The sequence below is a fragment of the Notolepis coatsorum genome (assembly GCF_963971535.1).
Source record: "Notolepis coatsorum genome assembly, chromosome: 14".
Lineage (NCBI taxonomy): Eukaryota > Metazoa > Chordata > Actinopteri > Aulopiformes > Paralepididae > Notolepis > Notolepis coatsorum.
This window is the reverse complement of record NC_140178.1, coordinates 1,863,838-1,877,436: the sequence shown is the minus strand read 5'-3', so window position 1 is coordinate 1,877,436 and position 13,599 is coordinate 1,863,838. Positions and strand designations below refer to the sequence as shown.

The window sequence follows — 13,599 nt, the reverse complement described above, 5'->3', positions numbered from 1 at the left end:
GTGTGTGTGTGTGTGTGTGTGTGTGTGTGTGTGTGTGTGTGTGTGGTCCCTTATGGACGGGCAGGCTGCCAGTTTGGTTGTCAGTGCGGCTCTGAGCGGAAGTAATGTTTGTTCCAGGAAAATGGACCGCTTGTTATGACTCAGCAGAATGACCGGTGTGTCTCCGGGCTCCTCCTGTTATGACTCAGCAGAATGGACCGGTGTGTCTCCGGGCTCCTCCTGTTATGACTCAGCAGAATGAACCGGTGTGTCTCCGGGCTCCTCCTGTTATGACTCAGCAGAATGACCGGTGTGTCTCCGGGCTCCTCCTGTTATGACTCAGCAGAATCCCTCCACTGTGAGATGATGACTCAGCGCGATGCCAGTAAGAGGCAGGGAGGAGAGTGGGACAGACGACGGCCGTTATTACCATCTACTGTCTGTATAACCATCTACATCAGCAATATGCCTCCAGGCCGACGCTTGAGACAGCCAGTCATGCATCATGGTCTACTACCAGTGGTTCTCAAACTACGGGTCGCGACCCAAATTGTGACAAAAGGTGACAGGCGGTGCCCGTTCAGCAGGGAGGGGTTCGGGGGGAGATAGCGTGAACCTCTCTGCACGCGTTACGTTCCCCCAGTGAGAACTCCTCCCTCGCTGTCGGGTGAAAAGAAGCGGCCGGCTGACTCTACATGTGTCGGAGGAGGCGTGTGGTAGTTGGGCATTGGCAAGTATTACAAAAAAAAAAAAGTACATTTTTAATAATTTTTTTATGTTCTGGCAACATATTTTGGCTAAATATGCCTCGTTTTATAAATGTGTATTGATAACAGTGCTGTAATAAAATGTTCTAATAAATATGCATGATCAAGTTCAACAACCTATGCTTTTATTTTGATATTCCTTAATTCCACGTTGAAATTGTGTGGGGTCCCAAAAAAAAAAAGAAAAAAAAAGGGGTTGCGTTATAAAAACGTTTGAGAACCCCTGGACTCTACCGATGACCCCCGATGACCCCCCGATGACCCCCGATGACCCCCTGGCCCGGTGATGGAGGCGGCCGGTACCTGAGCAGGGTTCTGGAGAGAGAGTGGTGTTTCCTGGTGCAGCGCCGGGCCGGCCCGCGGGCCTTTAACTGGTACCGTGTTAATCTCTCCAAAGTGAACCCTCCTGCTGCTGAGGAGGGCGGGGCGGGGGGGGGGGAGGAGGAGGAGGAGAGGAACGAGAGAGCAGGAAGGAGAGGAAGAACAGAGCAGGAAGGAGAGGAGGAAGGAGAGGAAGGAGAGGAAGAACAGAGCAGGGAGGAGAGGAAGAACAGAGCAGGGAGGAGAGGAAGAACAGAGCAGGGAGGAGAGGAAGAACAGAGCAGGAAGGAGAGGAAGAACAGAGCAGGAAGGAGAGGAAGAACAGAGCAGGGAGGAGAGGAAGAACAGAGCAGGGAGGAGGAGGAGAGGAACGACAGAGCGGGAAGGAGGAGACCACAGTAGAGACAGGAGGAGGAAAGAGACAAGAAGAGCCAGTGAGAAAGAAAGAAGCGAGACAGTGACAGTGACACCATCCAGGTTGCAGAGAGTTAAGTAGATCATGTTAGGTAATAGGGATGGGCAGAGCTCTAAAACCACTATTGGATCACTGGGAGCTATTCCAATACTAACCCAATATTCTAATCCCCCCCCCCCCCCCCCCCCCCCCCAGGTTAACATTCTTGTTTTGACTTAATAGCGAACGCGAGATAATCCACCAAGTGAGCTAGCTGGCTGCTGTCAACAGCTAACGCTAGCAGACCAGGCAGCAAGTGTATTTCCAGGAACAAAAGCATTCATTCTGAACTTCACTGATGCTTGAACTGTGTGAACTTAGTGAAACAACACGGCAAACGTACACAACGTTGCCACCATGATGTAACATCATTCTCCGGTCTCTCTTTCTTCATCTTTCTTTTCTGTTCTCCCCGGCTGTTAACAGACTGTTATAAATGCTACCTGGCTAGCCAGCGAGCTGTACCCAGCATGCCGTTCAGCGGTGTCACAGTTAATAATGTCCCCTCTCAATACACTACTACACAGTGTAGTTGCTGGTAAAAACGAGGGGAAATATATATTTTTGAACTATTACATTTTTGTTCAACTATTAGAATATTCTAATATCGATGCCCATCCCTATTAGCTAAAGAGGACTAGTCTTTTGTCTTTCCATTGACAGTGTAAAAGGCCATAACATGAAGAAGGCATGAAGCATCGTGTTACGAGGTTGATCAGACGCAGACGTGCAAATAGAAAGCAGTTCAGAGAAAAGGACAGTCACAGAAAAAGAGGCATCGCGTCGGGAGATTAGGTGCAGCTCTGCGACTGACCAGTGTCTCCAGTTAGACTGACCAGTGTCTCCAGTTAGACTGACCAGTGTCTCCAGTTAGACTGACCAGTGTCCCCAGTTAGACTGACCAGTGTCTCCAGTTAGACTGACCAGTGTCCCCAGTTAGACTGACCAGTGTCTCCAGTTAGACTGACCAGTGTCCCCAGTTAGACTGACCAGTGTCCCCAGTTAGACCGACCAGTGTCTCCAGTTAGACTGACCAGTGTCCCCAGTTAGACCGACCAGTGTCCCCAGTTAGACCGACCAGTGTCCCCAGTTAGACCGACCAGTGTCTCTCCTGTTAGACTGACCAGTGGCCCCAGTTAGACTGACCAGTGTCTCCAGTTAGACTGACCAGTGTCCCCAGTTAGACTGACCAGTGGCCCCAGTTAGACTGACCAGTGTTCCCAGTTAGACTGACCAGTGTCCCCAGTTAGACTGACCAGTGTCTCTCCTGTTAGACTGACCAGTGGCCCCAGTTAGACTGACCAGTGTTCCCAGTTAGACTGACCAGTGTGCCCAGTTAGACTGACCAGTGTCCCCAGTTAGACTCAGGAGCCACCGAATGTGAATCCCTACCCTCCTTCAAAACCACTCTCAAAGAGCACCTACGGGTGGCTGCAATTAGAAACTGGCCCCCGGTAAATGTCCCGCCGCGCTGCGCCCCCCCCCCCCCTCCCCCCCCCCCCGCTCACCTCTTGATGGTCTGCGTGATGGAGGACTGGCGCTGCAGCGCGGGGGGGCGGCGGGGGTCCAGGAGCTCGCGGGGCGGAGCCTGGAAGTGAGACGTCTCCACCGGCATGCTGACGCTGCGCAGGAAGCCCTGTCTCTTCACCGGCTGGGGAGGGAGGCACAACCAGAGGAGGGAGGCACAACCAGAGGAGGGAGGCACAACCAGAGGAGGGAGACACAACCAGAGGAAGGACAGCGTGAAATACAATCAGTCAAGAGCTCCGAGAAGGCTGTGGTTTCAGGATGAGATAGGGTACCTGAACACATGATAGGGTACCTGAACACACTGTAAAGGCCATATGAGTGTTTTGGTTATTAATATTATTATTATTTTGGTTAGAATAGTGTCTTATTTATGTTTGAACACTAGGGGGCTCTCCGCCTCCATTATAGCCCCTCTTCTATAAATAGCCTAGCTAATTACCGTAATCCCATGCACCTGTGATGAGGATACATTTTTCTACCTGTCTCACCGTTTGGAACTGACCATGGAGCAATTGACAACTGTTCTGATTTAACCCTTCATTCACTATCATTCACCTTTGGACAACAATAAACTCTGTAAACAGCAGCAACTTTGGACATTCCATATTTACATCACAAACTTTGGGACTGAGTAAGATAATTAATTGCGGGTGCATCGTGGACGCTTGTCGATCCATTGGGGAGCGACAAGCGGACACTACACACACGATAGTGTACCTGAACACATGGTACCTGAACACATGATAGGGTACCTGAACACATGATAGGGTACCTGAACACATGATAGGGTACCTAACCCCGCGAGATAGGGTACCTGAACACACGATAGGGTACCTGAACACATGATAGGGTACCTAACCCCGCGAGATAGGGTACCTGAACACACGATAGGGTACCTGAACACATGATAGGGTACCTGAACACATGATAGGGTACCTGAACACATGATAGGGTACCTGAACACATGATAGGGTACCTGAACGAAGGTGGGCGGCTCGTCCAGCGACAGGTGGGCAGGAATGTCCAGTTTGAGCCACGGAGGCTTCTTCCTCTGCAGGCTGCTGCTGGACCTCTGGGGGTCAGCCATGAGCCCTGCTGCCACGCCCCGCACCTGCCAGCTGAGAGGGGGGAGGGGGGGGGGAGAGGGGGAGGGGGGGGGGGGAGAGGGGGGAGGGGGAGGGGGGATGGGGGGAGGGGGGAGAGAGAAAGTGTTAGAAAGTGGCATTGGAGGGAAAACCTACGACCTCATAAAGTCAATGTACACCAACAACACATGTCGCTGCTGGCGGGACAAAACCTCATAACTCCAAAAACCCAACTTTTCAGCAGATGAAAAAAACGAACACAGATTTGAGGGCGAATAGAGTTAGGAGGTTTAGACAGATGATTGGTTTAATGCTTTCCCATTGTTTAAACTTTGTAAAACCCACACACACATATGGAGGATGATCTACGGAGTTGATTTATATAAAAAAAATTATAAAATTAAAATGGAGTTATGAGGTTTTGTCCCGCCAGCAGCGATGTGCTGTGAGGATTGAGGAAAAGCACACAGACTTCTTCCCTCAACGCCGTGGGGTCAGACAGGGGTGCAGTTTGAGTCCAACCCTCTTCAACATATACATCAACGAACTGGCAAAAACATTGGAACAAGCTGCAGCACCTGGCATCCCCCTAGCAAACACAGAAGTCAAAAGCCCACTGTTTGCAGATGACCTGGTGCTGCTGTCCCCAACAAAAGAAGGGCTACAGCAGCACCTTGACCTTCCGCACAAATTCTCCCAGACATGGGCACTGACAGTCAATCTAACCCAAACTAAAGTTATGATATTCCAAAAAAGGCCCAGCCTACAACAACACAAACACAAATTCCTCCTAGACACAATTTCCCTAGAACACACAAAAAAATGACACCTATCTCGGCCCAAACACCAGTGCTACAGGGAACTTCAATCAAGCTGTGAACGACCTGAGAGACAAAGCAAGAAGGGCTTTCTATGCCATCAAAAGGAACATCAAGTTAGACATTCCAATCAAAATCTGGCTCAGAATATTAGACTCCGTCATAGAACCAATTTCCCTGTATGGTTGTGAAGTCTGGGGCCCACTTGCAAACCAAGACTTCACCAAATGGGACAAACACCCAATTGAGACTCTGCATGCAGAATTTTGCAAATCCATTCTCCGCACCCAACGGAAAACACCAAATAATGCATGCAGAGCAGAACTAGGAAGATCCTAACTAATCATCAAAATCCAAAAAAGAGCATTTCAATTCTATAAGCATCACCTAAAAGAAAGTGACCCAGACACACTCCACAACAAAGCTCTCACCTACAGAGAGACCCTTGATAGATGCCCACTCAGCCAGATGGTTCTGGGACTATTTGGCCCTAAACAGAGAGTACACAGTGGCAGAATACCTGAGCACTGTGACTGATCCAAAACTAAGAAGATCCTTGACTAGGTACAGACTCAGCGAGCACAGCCTAGCCATCGAGAAAGGCCGCCATAGGCAGACCTGGCTCCCAAGAGAAGACAGACTGTGCACCCACTGCACACAAGAAGATGTGGAAACCGAGCTCCACTTCTTAACAACCTGCCCACTATACCAAGACATCAGAGACATATACTTCAACCTGCCCACTATACCAAGACATCAGAGACATATACTTTAACCTGCCCACTATACCAAGACATCAAAGACATATACTTCAACCTGCCCACTATACCAAGACATCAGAGACATATACTTCAACCTGCCCACTATACCAAGACATCAAAGACATATACTTCAACCTGCCCACTATACCAAGACATCAGAGACATATACTTCAACCTGCCCACTATACCAAGACATCAGAGACATATACTTCAACCGGCCCACTATACCAAGACATCAGAGACATATACTTCAACCTGCCCACTATACCAAGACATCAGAGACATATACTTCAACCTGCCCACTATACCAAGACATCAGAGACATATACTTCAACCTGCCCACTATACCAAGACATCAGAGACATATACTTCAACCTGCCCACTATACCAAGACATCAGAGACATATACTTCAACCTGCCCACTATACCAAGACATCAGAGACATATACTTCAACCTGCCCACTATACCAAGACATCAGAGACATATACTTCAACCTGCCCACTATACCAAGACATCAGAGACATATACTTCAACCTGCCCACTATACCAAGACATCAGAGACATATACTTCAACCTGCCCACTATACCAAGACATCAGAGACATATACTTCAACCTGCCCACTATACCAAGACATCAGAGACATATACTTCAACCTGCCCACTATACCAAGACATCAGAGACATATACTTCAACCTGCCCACTATACCAAGACATCAGAGACATATACTTCAACCTGCCCTCTAACAGCTCTAACGGCTCTAACGGCTCTAACAGCTCTAACAGCTCTAACGGCTCTAACGGCTCTAACGGCTCTAACGGCTCTAACAGGCTCTAACGGCTCTAACGGCTCTAACGGCTCTAACGGCTCTAACAGGCTCTAACGGCTCTAACGGCTCTAACGGCTTTAACGGCTCTAACGGCTCTAACGGCTCTAACGGCTCTAACGGCTCTAACGGCTCTAACGGCTCTAACGGCTCTAACGGCTCTAACAGGCTCTAACGGCTCTAACAGCTCTAACAGCTCTAACAGCTCTAACAGGCTCTAACGGCTCTAACGGCTCTAACAGCTCTAACAGGCTCTAACGGCTCTAACGGCTCTAACGGCTCTAACGGCTTTAACGGCTCTAACGGCTCTAACGGCTCTAACGGCTCTAACGGCTCTAACGGCTCTAACGGCTCTAACGGCTCTAACAGGCTCTAACGGCTCTAACGGCTCTAACAGCTCTAACAGCTCTAACAGCTCTAACAGCTCTAACAGGCTCTAACGGCTCTAACAGCTCTAACAGCTCTAACAGCTCTAACGGCTCTAACGGCTCTAACGGCTCTAACAGCTCTAACAGCTCTAACGGCTCTAACGGCTCTAACGGCTCTAACGGCTCTAACAGCTCTAACGGCTCTAACGGCTCTAACGGCTCTAACGGCTCTAACGGCTTTAACGGCTCTAACAGGCTCTAACGGCTCTAACAGCTCTAACGGCTCTAACGGCTCTAACGGCTCTAACAGCTCTAACAGCTCTAACAGCTCTAACAGCTCTAACAGCTCTAACGGCTCTAACGGCTCTAACGGCTCTAACAGCTCTAACGGCTCTAACAGCTCTAACAGGCTTTAACAGGCTTTAACACGGAGCCTAAACGACTACGTGCATCTTCCCCGGAGAGCCACCCTGGGAACCACAGCCGGCTGCACAGGAAACCTCAACATCATCATCAGGAACCACAAGCCACGAAGCAACCCTCTGCTGCTCTGACCTCACTTCCTGTCTCTGCTGCTCTGACCTCACTTCCTGTCTCTGCTGCTCTGACCTCACTTCCTGCCTAGCTGCTGCTTTGACCTCACTTCCCGTCTCTGCTGCTCTGACCTCACTTCCTGTCTCTGCTGCTCTGACCTCACTTCCTGTCTCTGCTGCTCTGACCTCACTTCCTGTCTCTGCTGCTCTGACCTCACTTCCTGTCTCTGCTGCTCTGACCTCACTTCCTGTCTCTGCTGCTCTGACCTCACTTCCTGTCTCTGCTGCTCTGACCTCACTTCCTGTCTCTCTGCTTCCCCCATAAATACAGTTCATAGACTACCATAGGAATCCTGAGAATATACCATGCGTTGCACCCCCCCCCCCCTCCCAAAAAGAAATCTCTGTAGATTCGATTCGATTCTAATTTATTGTCAATATACAGCACAAGATTAGATTACATTAGATTAGTCATGCAGCACAAGTACAGTACAACGAAAGGAAGTTTGTCGTCCAACCAGAGAGCAAATGTAACAGTAAAGTGCAGCAGTAATATACAATGTATACAGGTGATTAAACTGGGTATAAAATATATAAATCAGTACTACTGACTGTAGTGCTAATCAGATGTACGTACAGAGTTGTAGTATTAATATGTACAGTGATACAGGTATAAAGACACTATGGTAGTAAGTCATACTGGCCAGCAGTGTAACTAGTAAGAGTAGGTAAGAGATATGTACATATATAGATATAGTATTAATATGTACAGTGATACAGGTATAAAGACAATATGGTAGTAAGTCATACTGGCCAGCAGCGTAACTAGTAAGAGTAGGTAAGAGATATGTACAGATATAGATATAGTATTAATATGTACAGTGATACAGGTATAAAGACACTATGGTAGTAAGTCATACTGGCCAGCAGTGTAACTAGTAAGAGTAGGTAAGAGATATGTACAGATATAGATATAGTATTAATATGTAGAGTGAGTTCCTCTGCCTTCACAGCGGGTCTCGTCTAAAGCTACTCTTTAATTACCGCTCAGGGTCAGAAAGTACACAGCGACCCGCTAGCAGCATCTGCTTTGTGTTTCCGTTTTAACTTCTGCTCTAACCCCTGATTTACGCGAAGAGTATTATATATGTTTTTCTTAACATGCGAGACGAGACTATTGCCGACCTTTTTGCAAAACACTTTGCGCCGTTTGCGGTAATACTTAGGCTATTTGTAGCATTCAATTACACAAAAATTTGTAAAATAACATTATAATTTTTCACATATTCCCATCCTCGCAGTTAATTTCATAATGTTTTTGAAGTTGCCTTTCAATAAATGTGACAAGAAAGTGATGGTGTGACAGCTAAGTGATGGTGTGACAGCAGCTAAGTGATGGTGTGACAGCAGCTAAGTGATGGTGTGACAGCTAAGTGATGGTGTGACAGCTAAGTGATGGTGTGACAGCTAAGTGATGGTGTGACAGCTAAGTGATGGTGTGACAGTTAAGTGACGGTGTGACAGCTAAGTGATGGTGTGACAGCTAAGTGATGGTGTGACAGCTAAGTGATGGTGTGACAGCTAAGTGACGTTGTGACAGCTAAGTGATGGTGTGACAGCTAAGTGATGACAGCAGCTAAGTGATGGTGTGACAGCTAAGTGATGGTGTGTGACAGCTAAGCACCAGAGAGGGACGGTCGCCTCACCCTCTGCCTGACTGAGGAGGCTCAGTAGTGGAATGCTGACTGACTCTCCACCGGCTTTGTGTCCGAGCGCTCTGTGATGACAGGGCTGGATCAGCAGAGGCAGACGGCAACAAAGCAGGCCTGGTCCAGCCTGCGGGCCGGGGGGGTTCAGCGTGGGGTGGGGAGGGGGGGTCCAGCCTGCGGGCCGGGGGGGGTTCAGCGTGGGGTGGGGAGGGGGGGTTGGGAAGATTGGGAAGGTTGACAGGAGCACTTAGATTGGTCCCCGGGGCGCGGCCTCAGCCTCAGTGTGAACGCAGCCTCAGTCTACAGTGTGAACGCAGCCTCAGTGTGAACCTTTTTGCAAAACACTTTGCGCCGTTTGCGGTAATACTTAGGCTATTTGTAGCATTCAATTACACAACAATTTGTAAAATAACATTATAATTTTTCACATATTCCCATCCTCGCAGTTAATTTCATAATGTTTTTAAAGTTGCCTTTCAATAAATGTGACAAGAAAGTGATGGTGTGACAGCTAAGTGATGGTGTGACAGCAGCTAAGTGATGGTGTGACAGCTAAGTGATGGTGTGACAGCTAAGTGATGGTGTGACAGCTAAGTGATGACAGCAGCTAAGTGACGGTGTGACAGCTAAGTGATGGTGTGACAGCTAAGTGATGACAGCAGCTAAGTGATGGTGTGACAGCTAAGTGATGGTGTGACAGCTAAGTGATGACAGCAGCTAAGTGACGGTGTGACAGCTAAGTGATGGTGTGACAGCTAAGTGATGACAGCAGCTAAGTGATGGTGTGACAGCTAAGTGATGGTGTGACAGCTAAGTGATGGTGTGACAGCTAAGTGATGACAGCAGCTAAGTCAGGGGTCGGCAACCTGCGGCCTCGAGGCCGCATGCGGCTCTTTAGCCAATCAGCTGTGGCTCCCTGGCCCAAAAAAAAAAAAAAAAATTTGAGATCGATGTCATACTGTGACACTGAAATGAAAAAATATTTCATCAACTAAGATATTTAGTCAACAAAAGGCTTACCTGTATGCCTGATATGTGGTGAGAAATTTGCGAACAATGAAAATGTTACTTTTTATTTTATAGATTTTCCACAAATAAGGGAAGGACTCTAATAGAGCTGCATAGTTCAGGGTTTTATTTCAAAGTAGGTCTACAGATGCCAGTGTTTTTTCTCCTTTTCTGTGTGTTATTTCAAAGTAGGTCTACACATGGTATTCTTTTTTCAAAGTGGACAATTTCTATTTTATAAATGTTCCACAACCAGTTCCACAGCCAGTTGTTTTTCTCCTCTTCATAAGAGTTTGAGGTTTACTTTCTATTTTATAAATGTTCCACAAATAAGGGAAGGACTCAAATATACCTGAATAGTTCAGGGTTTTATTTCAAAGTCGGTCTACAGACACCAGTGTTTTGTCTCCTCTTCTGTGTTTTATTAAAAAATAGGTCTACACAGCCAGTTGTTTTTCTCCTCTTCATAAGAGTTTGAGGTTTTCCTTTGTTATAACAGGTAAAAACAGCAATTAAAAAGTCACATTTTTTCTTTTTGTTGCTTTATAATCCCAGTAATGCAATGTCTACAGATGCCAGTGTTTTTTCTCCTTTTCTGTGTGTTATTTCAAAGTAGGTCTACACATGGTATTCTTTTTTCAAAGTGGACCATTTCTATTTTATAAATGTTCCACAAATAAGGGAAGGACTCAAATATACCTGAATAGTTCAGGGTTTTATTTCAAAGTCGGTCTACAGACACCAGTGTTTTGTCTCCTCTTCTGTGTTTTATTAAAAAATAGGTCTACACAGCCAGTTGTTTTTCTCCTCTTCATAAGAGTTTGAGGTTTTCCTTTGGTAAAAACAGGTAAAAACAGCAATTAAAAAGTCAAATTTTTTCTTTTTTTGACAGCTAAGTGATGGTGTGACAGCTAAGTGATGACAGCAGCTAAGTGATGGTGTGACAGCTAAGTGATGACAGCAGCTAAGTGATGGTGTGACAGCTAAGTGATGGTGTGACAGCTAAGTGATGGTGTGACAGCTAAGTGATGGTGTGACAGCTAAGTGATGACAGCAGCTAAGTGATGGTATGACAGCTGAGTGATGGTGTGACAGCTAAGTGATGGTGTGACAGCTAAGTGATGGTGTGACAGCTAAGTGATGGTGTGACAGCTAAGTGATGACAGCAGCTAAGTGATGGTGTGACAGCTAAGTGACGGTGTGACAGCTAAGTGATGGTGTGACAGCTAAGTGATGGTGTGACAGCTAAGTGATGGTGTGACAGCTAAGTGATGACAGCAGCTAAGTGATGGTGTGACAGCTAAGTGACGGTGTGACAGCTAAGTGATGGTGTGACAGCTAAGTGATGACAGCAGCTAAGTGATGGTGTGACAGCTAAGTGATGGTGTGACAGCTAAGTGATGGTGTGACAGCTAAGTGATGGTGTGACAGCTAAGTGATGACAGCAGCTAAGTGATGACAGCAGCTAAGTGATGGTGTGACAGCTAAGTGATGACAGCAGCTAAGTGATGGTGTGACAGCTAAGTGATGGTGTGACAGCTAAGTGATGGTGTGACAGCTAAGTGATGACAGCAGCTAAGTGATGGTGTGACAGCTAAGTGATGGTGTGACAGCTAAGTGATGGTGTGACAGCTAAGTGATGGTGTGACAGCTAAGTGATGACAGCAGCTAAGTGATGGTGTGACAGCTAAGTGATGGTGTGACAGCTAAGTGATGACAGCAGCTAAGTGATGGTGTGACAGCTAAGTGATGGTGTGACAGCTAAGTGATGACAGCAGCTAAGTGATGGTGTGACAGCTAAGTGATGGTGTGACAGCTAAGTGATGACAGCAGCTAAGTGATGGTGTGACAGCTAAGTGATGGTGTGACAGCTAAGTGATGGTGTGACAGCTAAGTGATGACAGCAGCTAAGTGATGGTGTGACAGCTAAGTGATGGTGTGACAGCTAAGTGATGGTGTGACAGCTAAGTGATGGTGTGACAGCTAAGTGATGACAGCAGCTAAGTGATGGTGTGACAGCTAAGTGATGGTGTGACAGCTAAGTGATGGTGTGACAGCTAAGTGATGACAGCAGCTAAGTGATGGTGTGACAGCTAAGTGATGGTGTGACAGCTAAGTGATGACAGCAGCTAAGTGATGGTGTGACAGCTAAGTGATGGTGTGACAGCTAAGCACCAGAGAGCGACGGGCGCTTCACCCTCTGACTGACTGAGGAGGCTCAGTAGTGGAATGCTGTCTGACTCTCCACCGGCTTTGTGTCCGAGCGCTCTGTGATGACAGGGCTGGATCAGCAGAGGCAGACGGCAACAAAGCAGGCCTGGTCCAGCCTGCGGGCCGGGGGGGTTCAGCGTGGGGTGGGGAGGGGGTGTCCAGCCTGCGGGCCGGGGGGGTTCAGCGTGGGGTGGGGAGGGGGTGTCCAGCCTGCGGGCCGGGGGGGTTCAGCGTGGGGTGGGGAGGGGGGGTCCAGCCTGCGGGCCGGGGGGGTTCAGCGTGGGGTGGGGAGGGGGGGTTGGGAAGATTGGGAAGGTTGACAGGAGCACTTAGATTGGTCCCCGGGACGCGGCCTCAGCCTACAGTGTGAACGCAGCCTCAGTCTACAGTGTGAACGCAGCCTACAGTGTGAACGCAGCCTCAGTCTACAGTGTGAACGCAGCCTCAGTGTGAACGCAGCCTCAGCCTACAGTGTGAACGCAGCCTCAGTGTGAACGCAGCCTCAGCCTACAGTGTGAACGCAGCCTCAGTGTGAACGCAGCCTCAGCCTACAGTGTGAACGCAGCCTCAGCCTACAGTGTGAACGCAGCCTCAGCCTACAGTGTGAACGCAGCCTCAGCCTCAGTGTGAACGCAGCCTCAGTGTGAACGCAGCCTACAGTGTGAACGCAGCCTCAGCCTACAGTGTGAACGCAGCCTACAGTGTGAACGCAGCCTCAGTGTGAACGCAGCCTCAGCCTACAGTGTGAACGCAGCCTACAGTGTGAACGCAGCCTCAGCCTCAGTGTGAACGCAGCCTACAGTGTGAACGCAGCCTCAGCCTACAGTGTGAACGCAGCCTCAGCCTCAGTGTGAACGCAGCCTACAGTGTGAACGCAGCCTACAGTGTGAACGCAGCCTCAGCCTAGAGTGTGAACGCAGCCTACAGTGTGAACGCAGCCTCAGCCTACAGTGTGAACGCAGCCTCAGCCTCAGTGTGAACGCAGCCTCAGTGTGAACGCAGCCTACAGTGTGAACGCAGCCTCAGCCTACAGTGTGAACGCAGCCTCAGCCTCAGTGTGAACGCAGCCTCAGCCTACAGTGTGAACGCAGCCTCAGTCTACAGTGTGAACGCAGCCTCAGCCTACAGTGTGAACGCAGTCTACAGTGTGAACGCAGCCTACAGTGTGAACGCAGCCTCAGCCTCAGTGTGAACGCAGCCTACAGTGTGAACGCAGCCTCAGTGTGAAC

The 13,599-nt window shown here is 48.5% G+C and overlaps 1 protein-coding gene across 1 annotated transcript in view; it reads right to left on the bottom strand.

Moving 5' to 3' along the window:
• Positions 1–3,024: 3,024 nt before the first annotated feature.
• LOC311240349 (inactive rhomboid protein 1-like) overlaps positions 3,025–13,599 on the bottom strand; it is a 96,315-nt gene continuing 85,740 nt past the window's right edge. The window contains exons 2-3 of the mRNA XM_084328925.1: positions 4,028–4,169; positions 3,025–3,172 (exon numbers count right to left, since the gene is read on the bottom strand). Coding sequence (XP_084185051.1) covers positions 3,026–3,172; positions 4,028–4,138 — 258 coding nt within the window. The 5' untranslated portion in view covers positions 4,139–4,169 and the 3' untranslated portion in view covers position 3,025. The remainder of the gene's footprint in view (positions 3,173–4,027; positions 4,170–13,599) is intronic.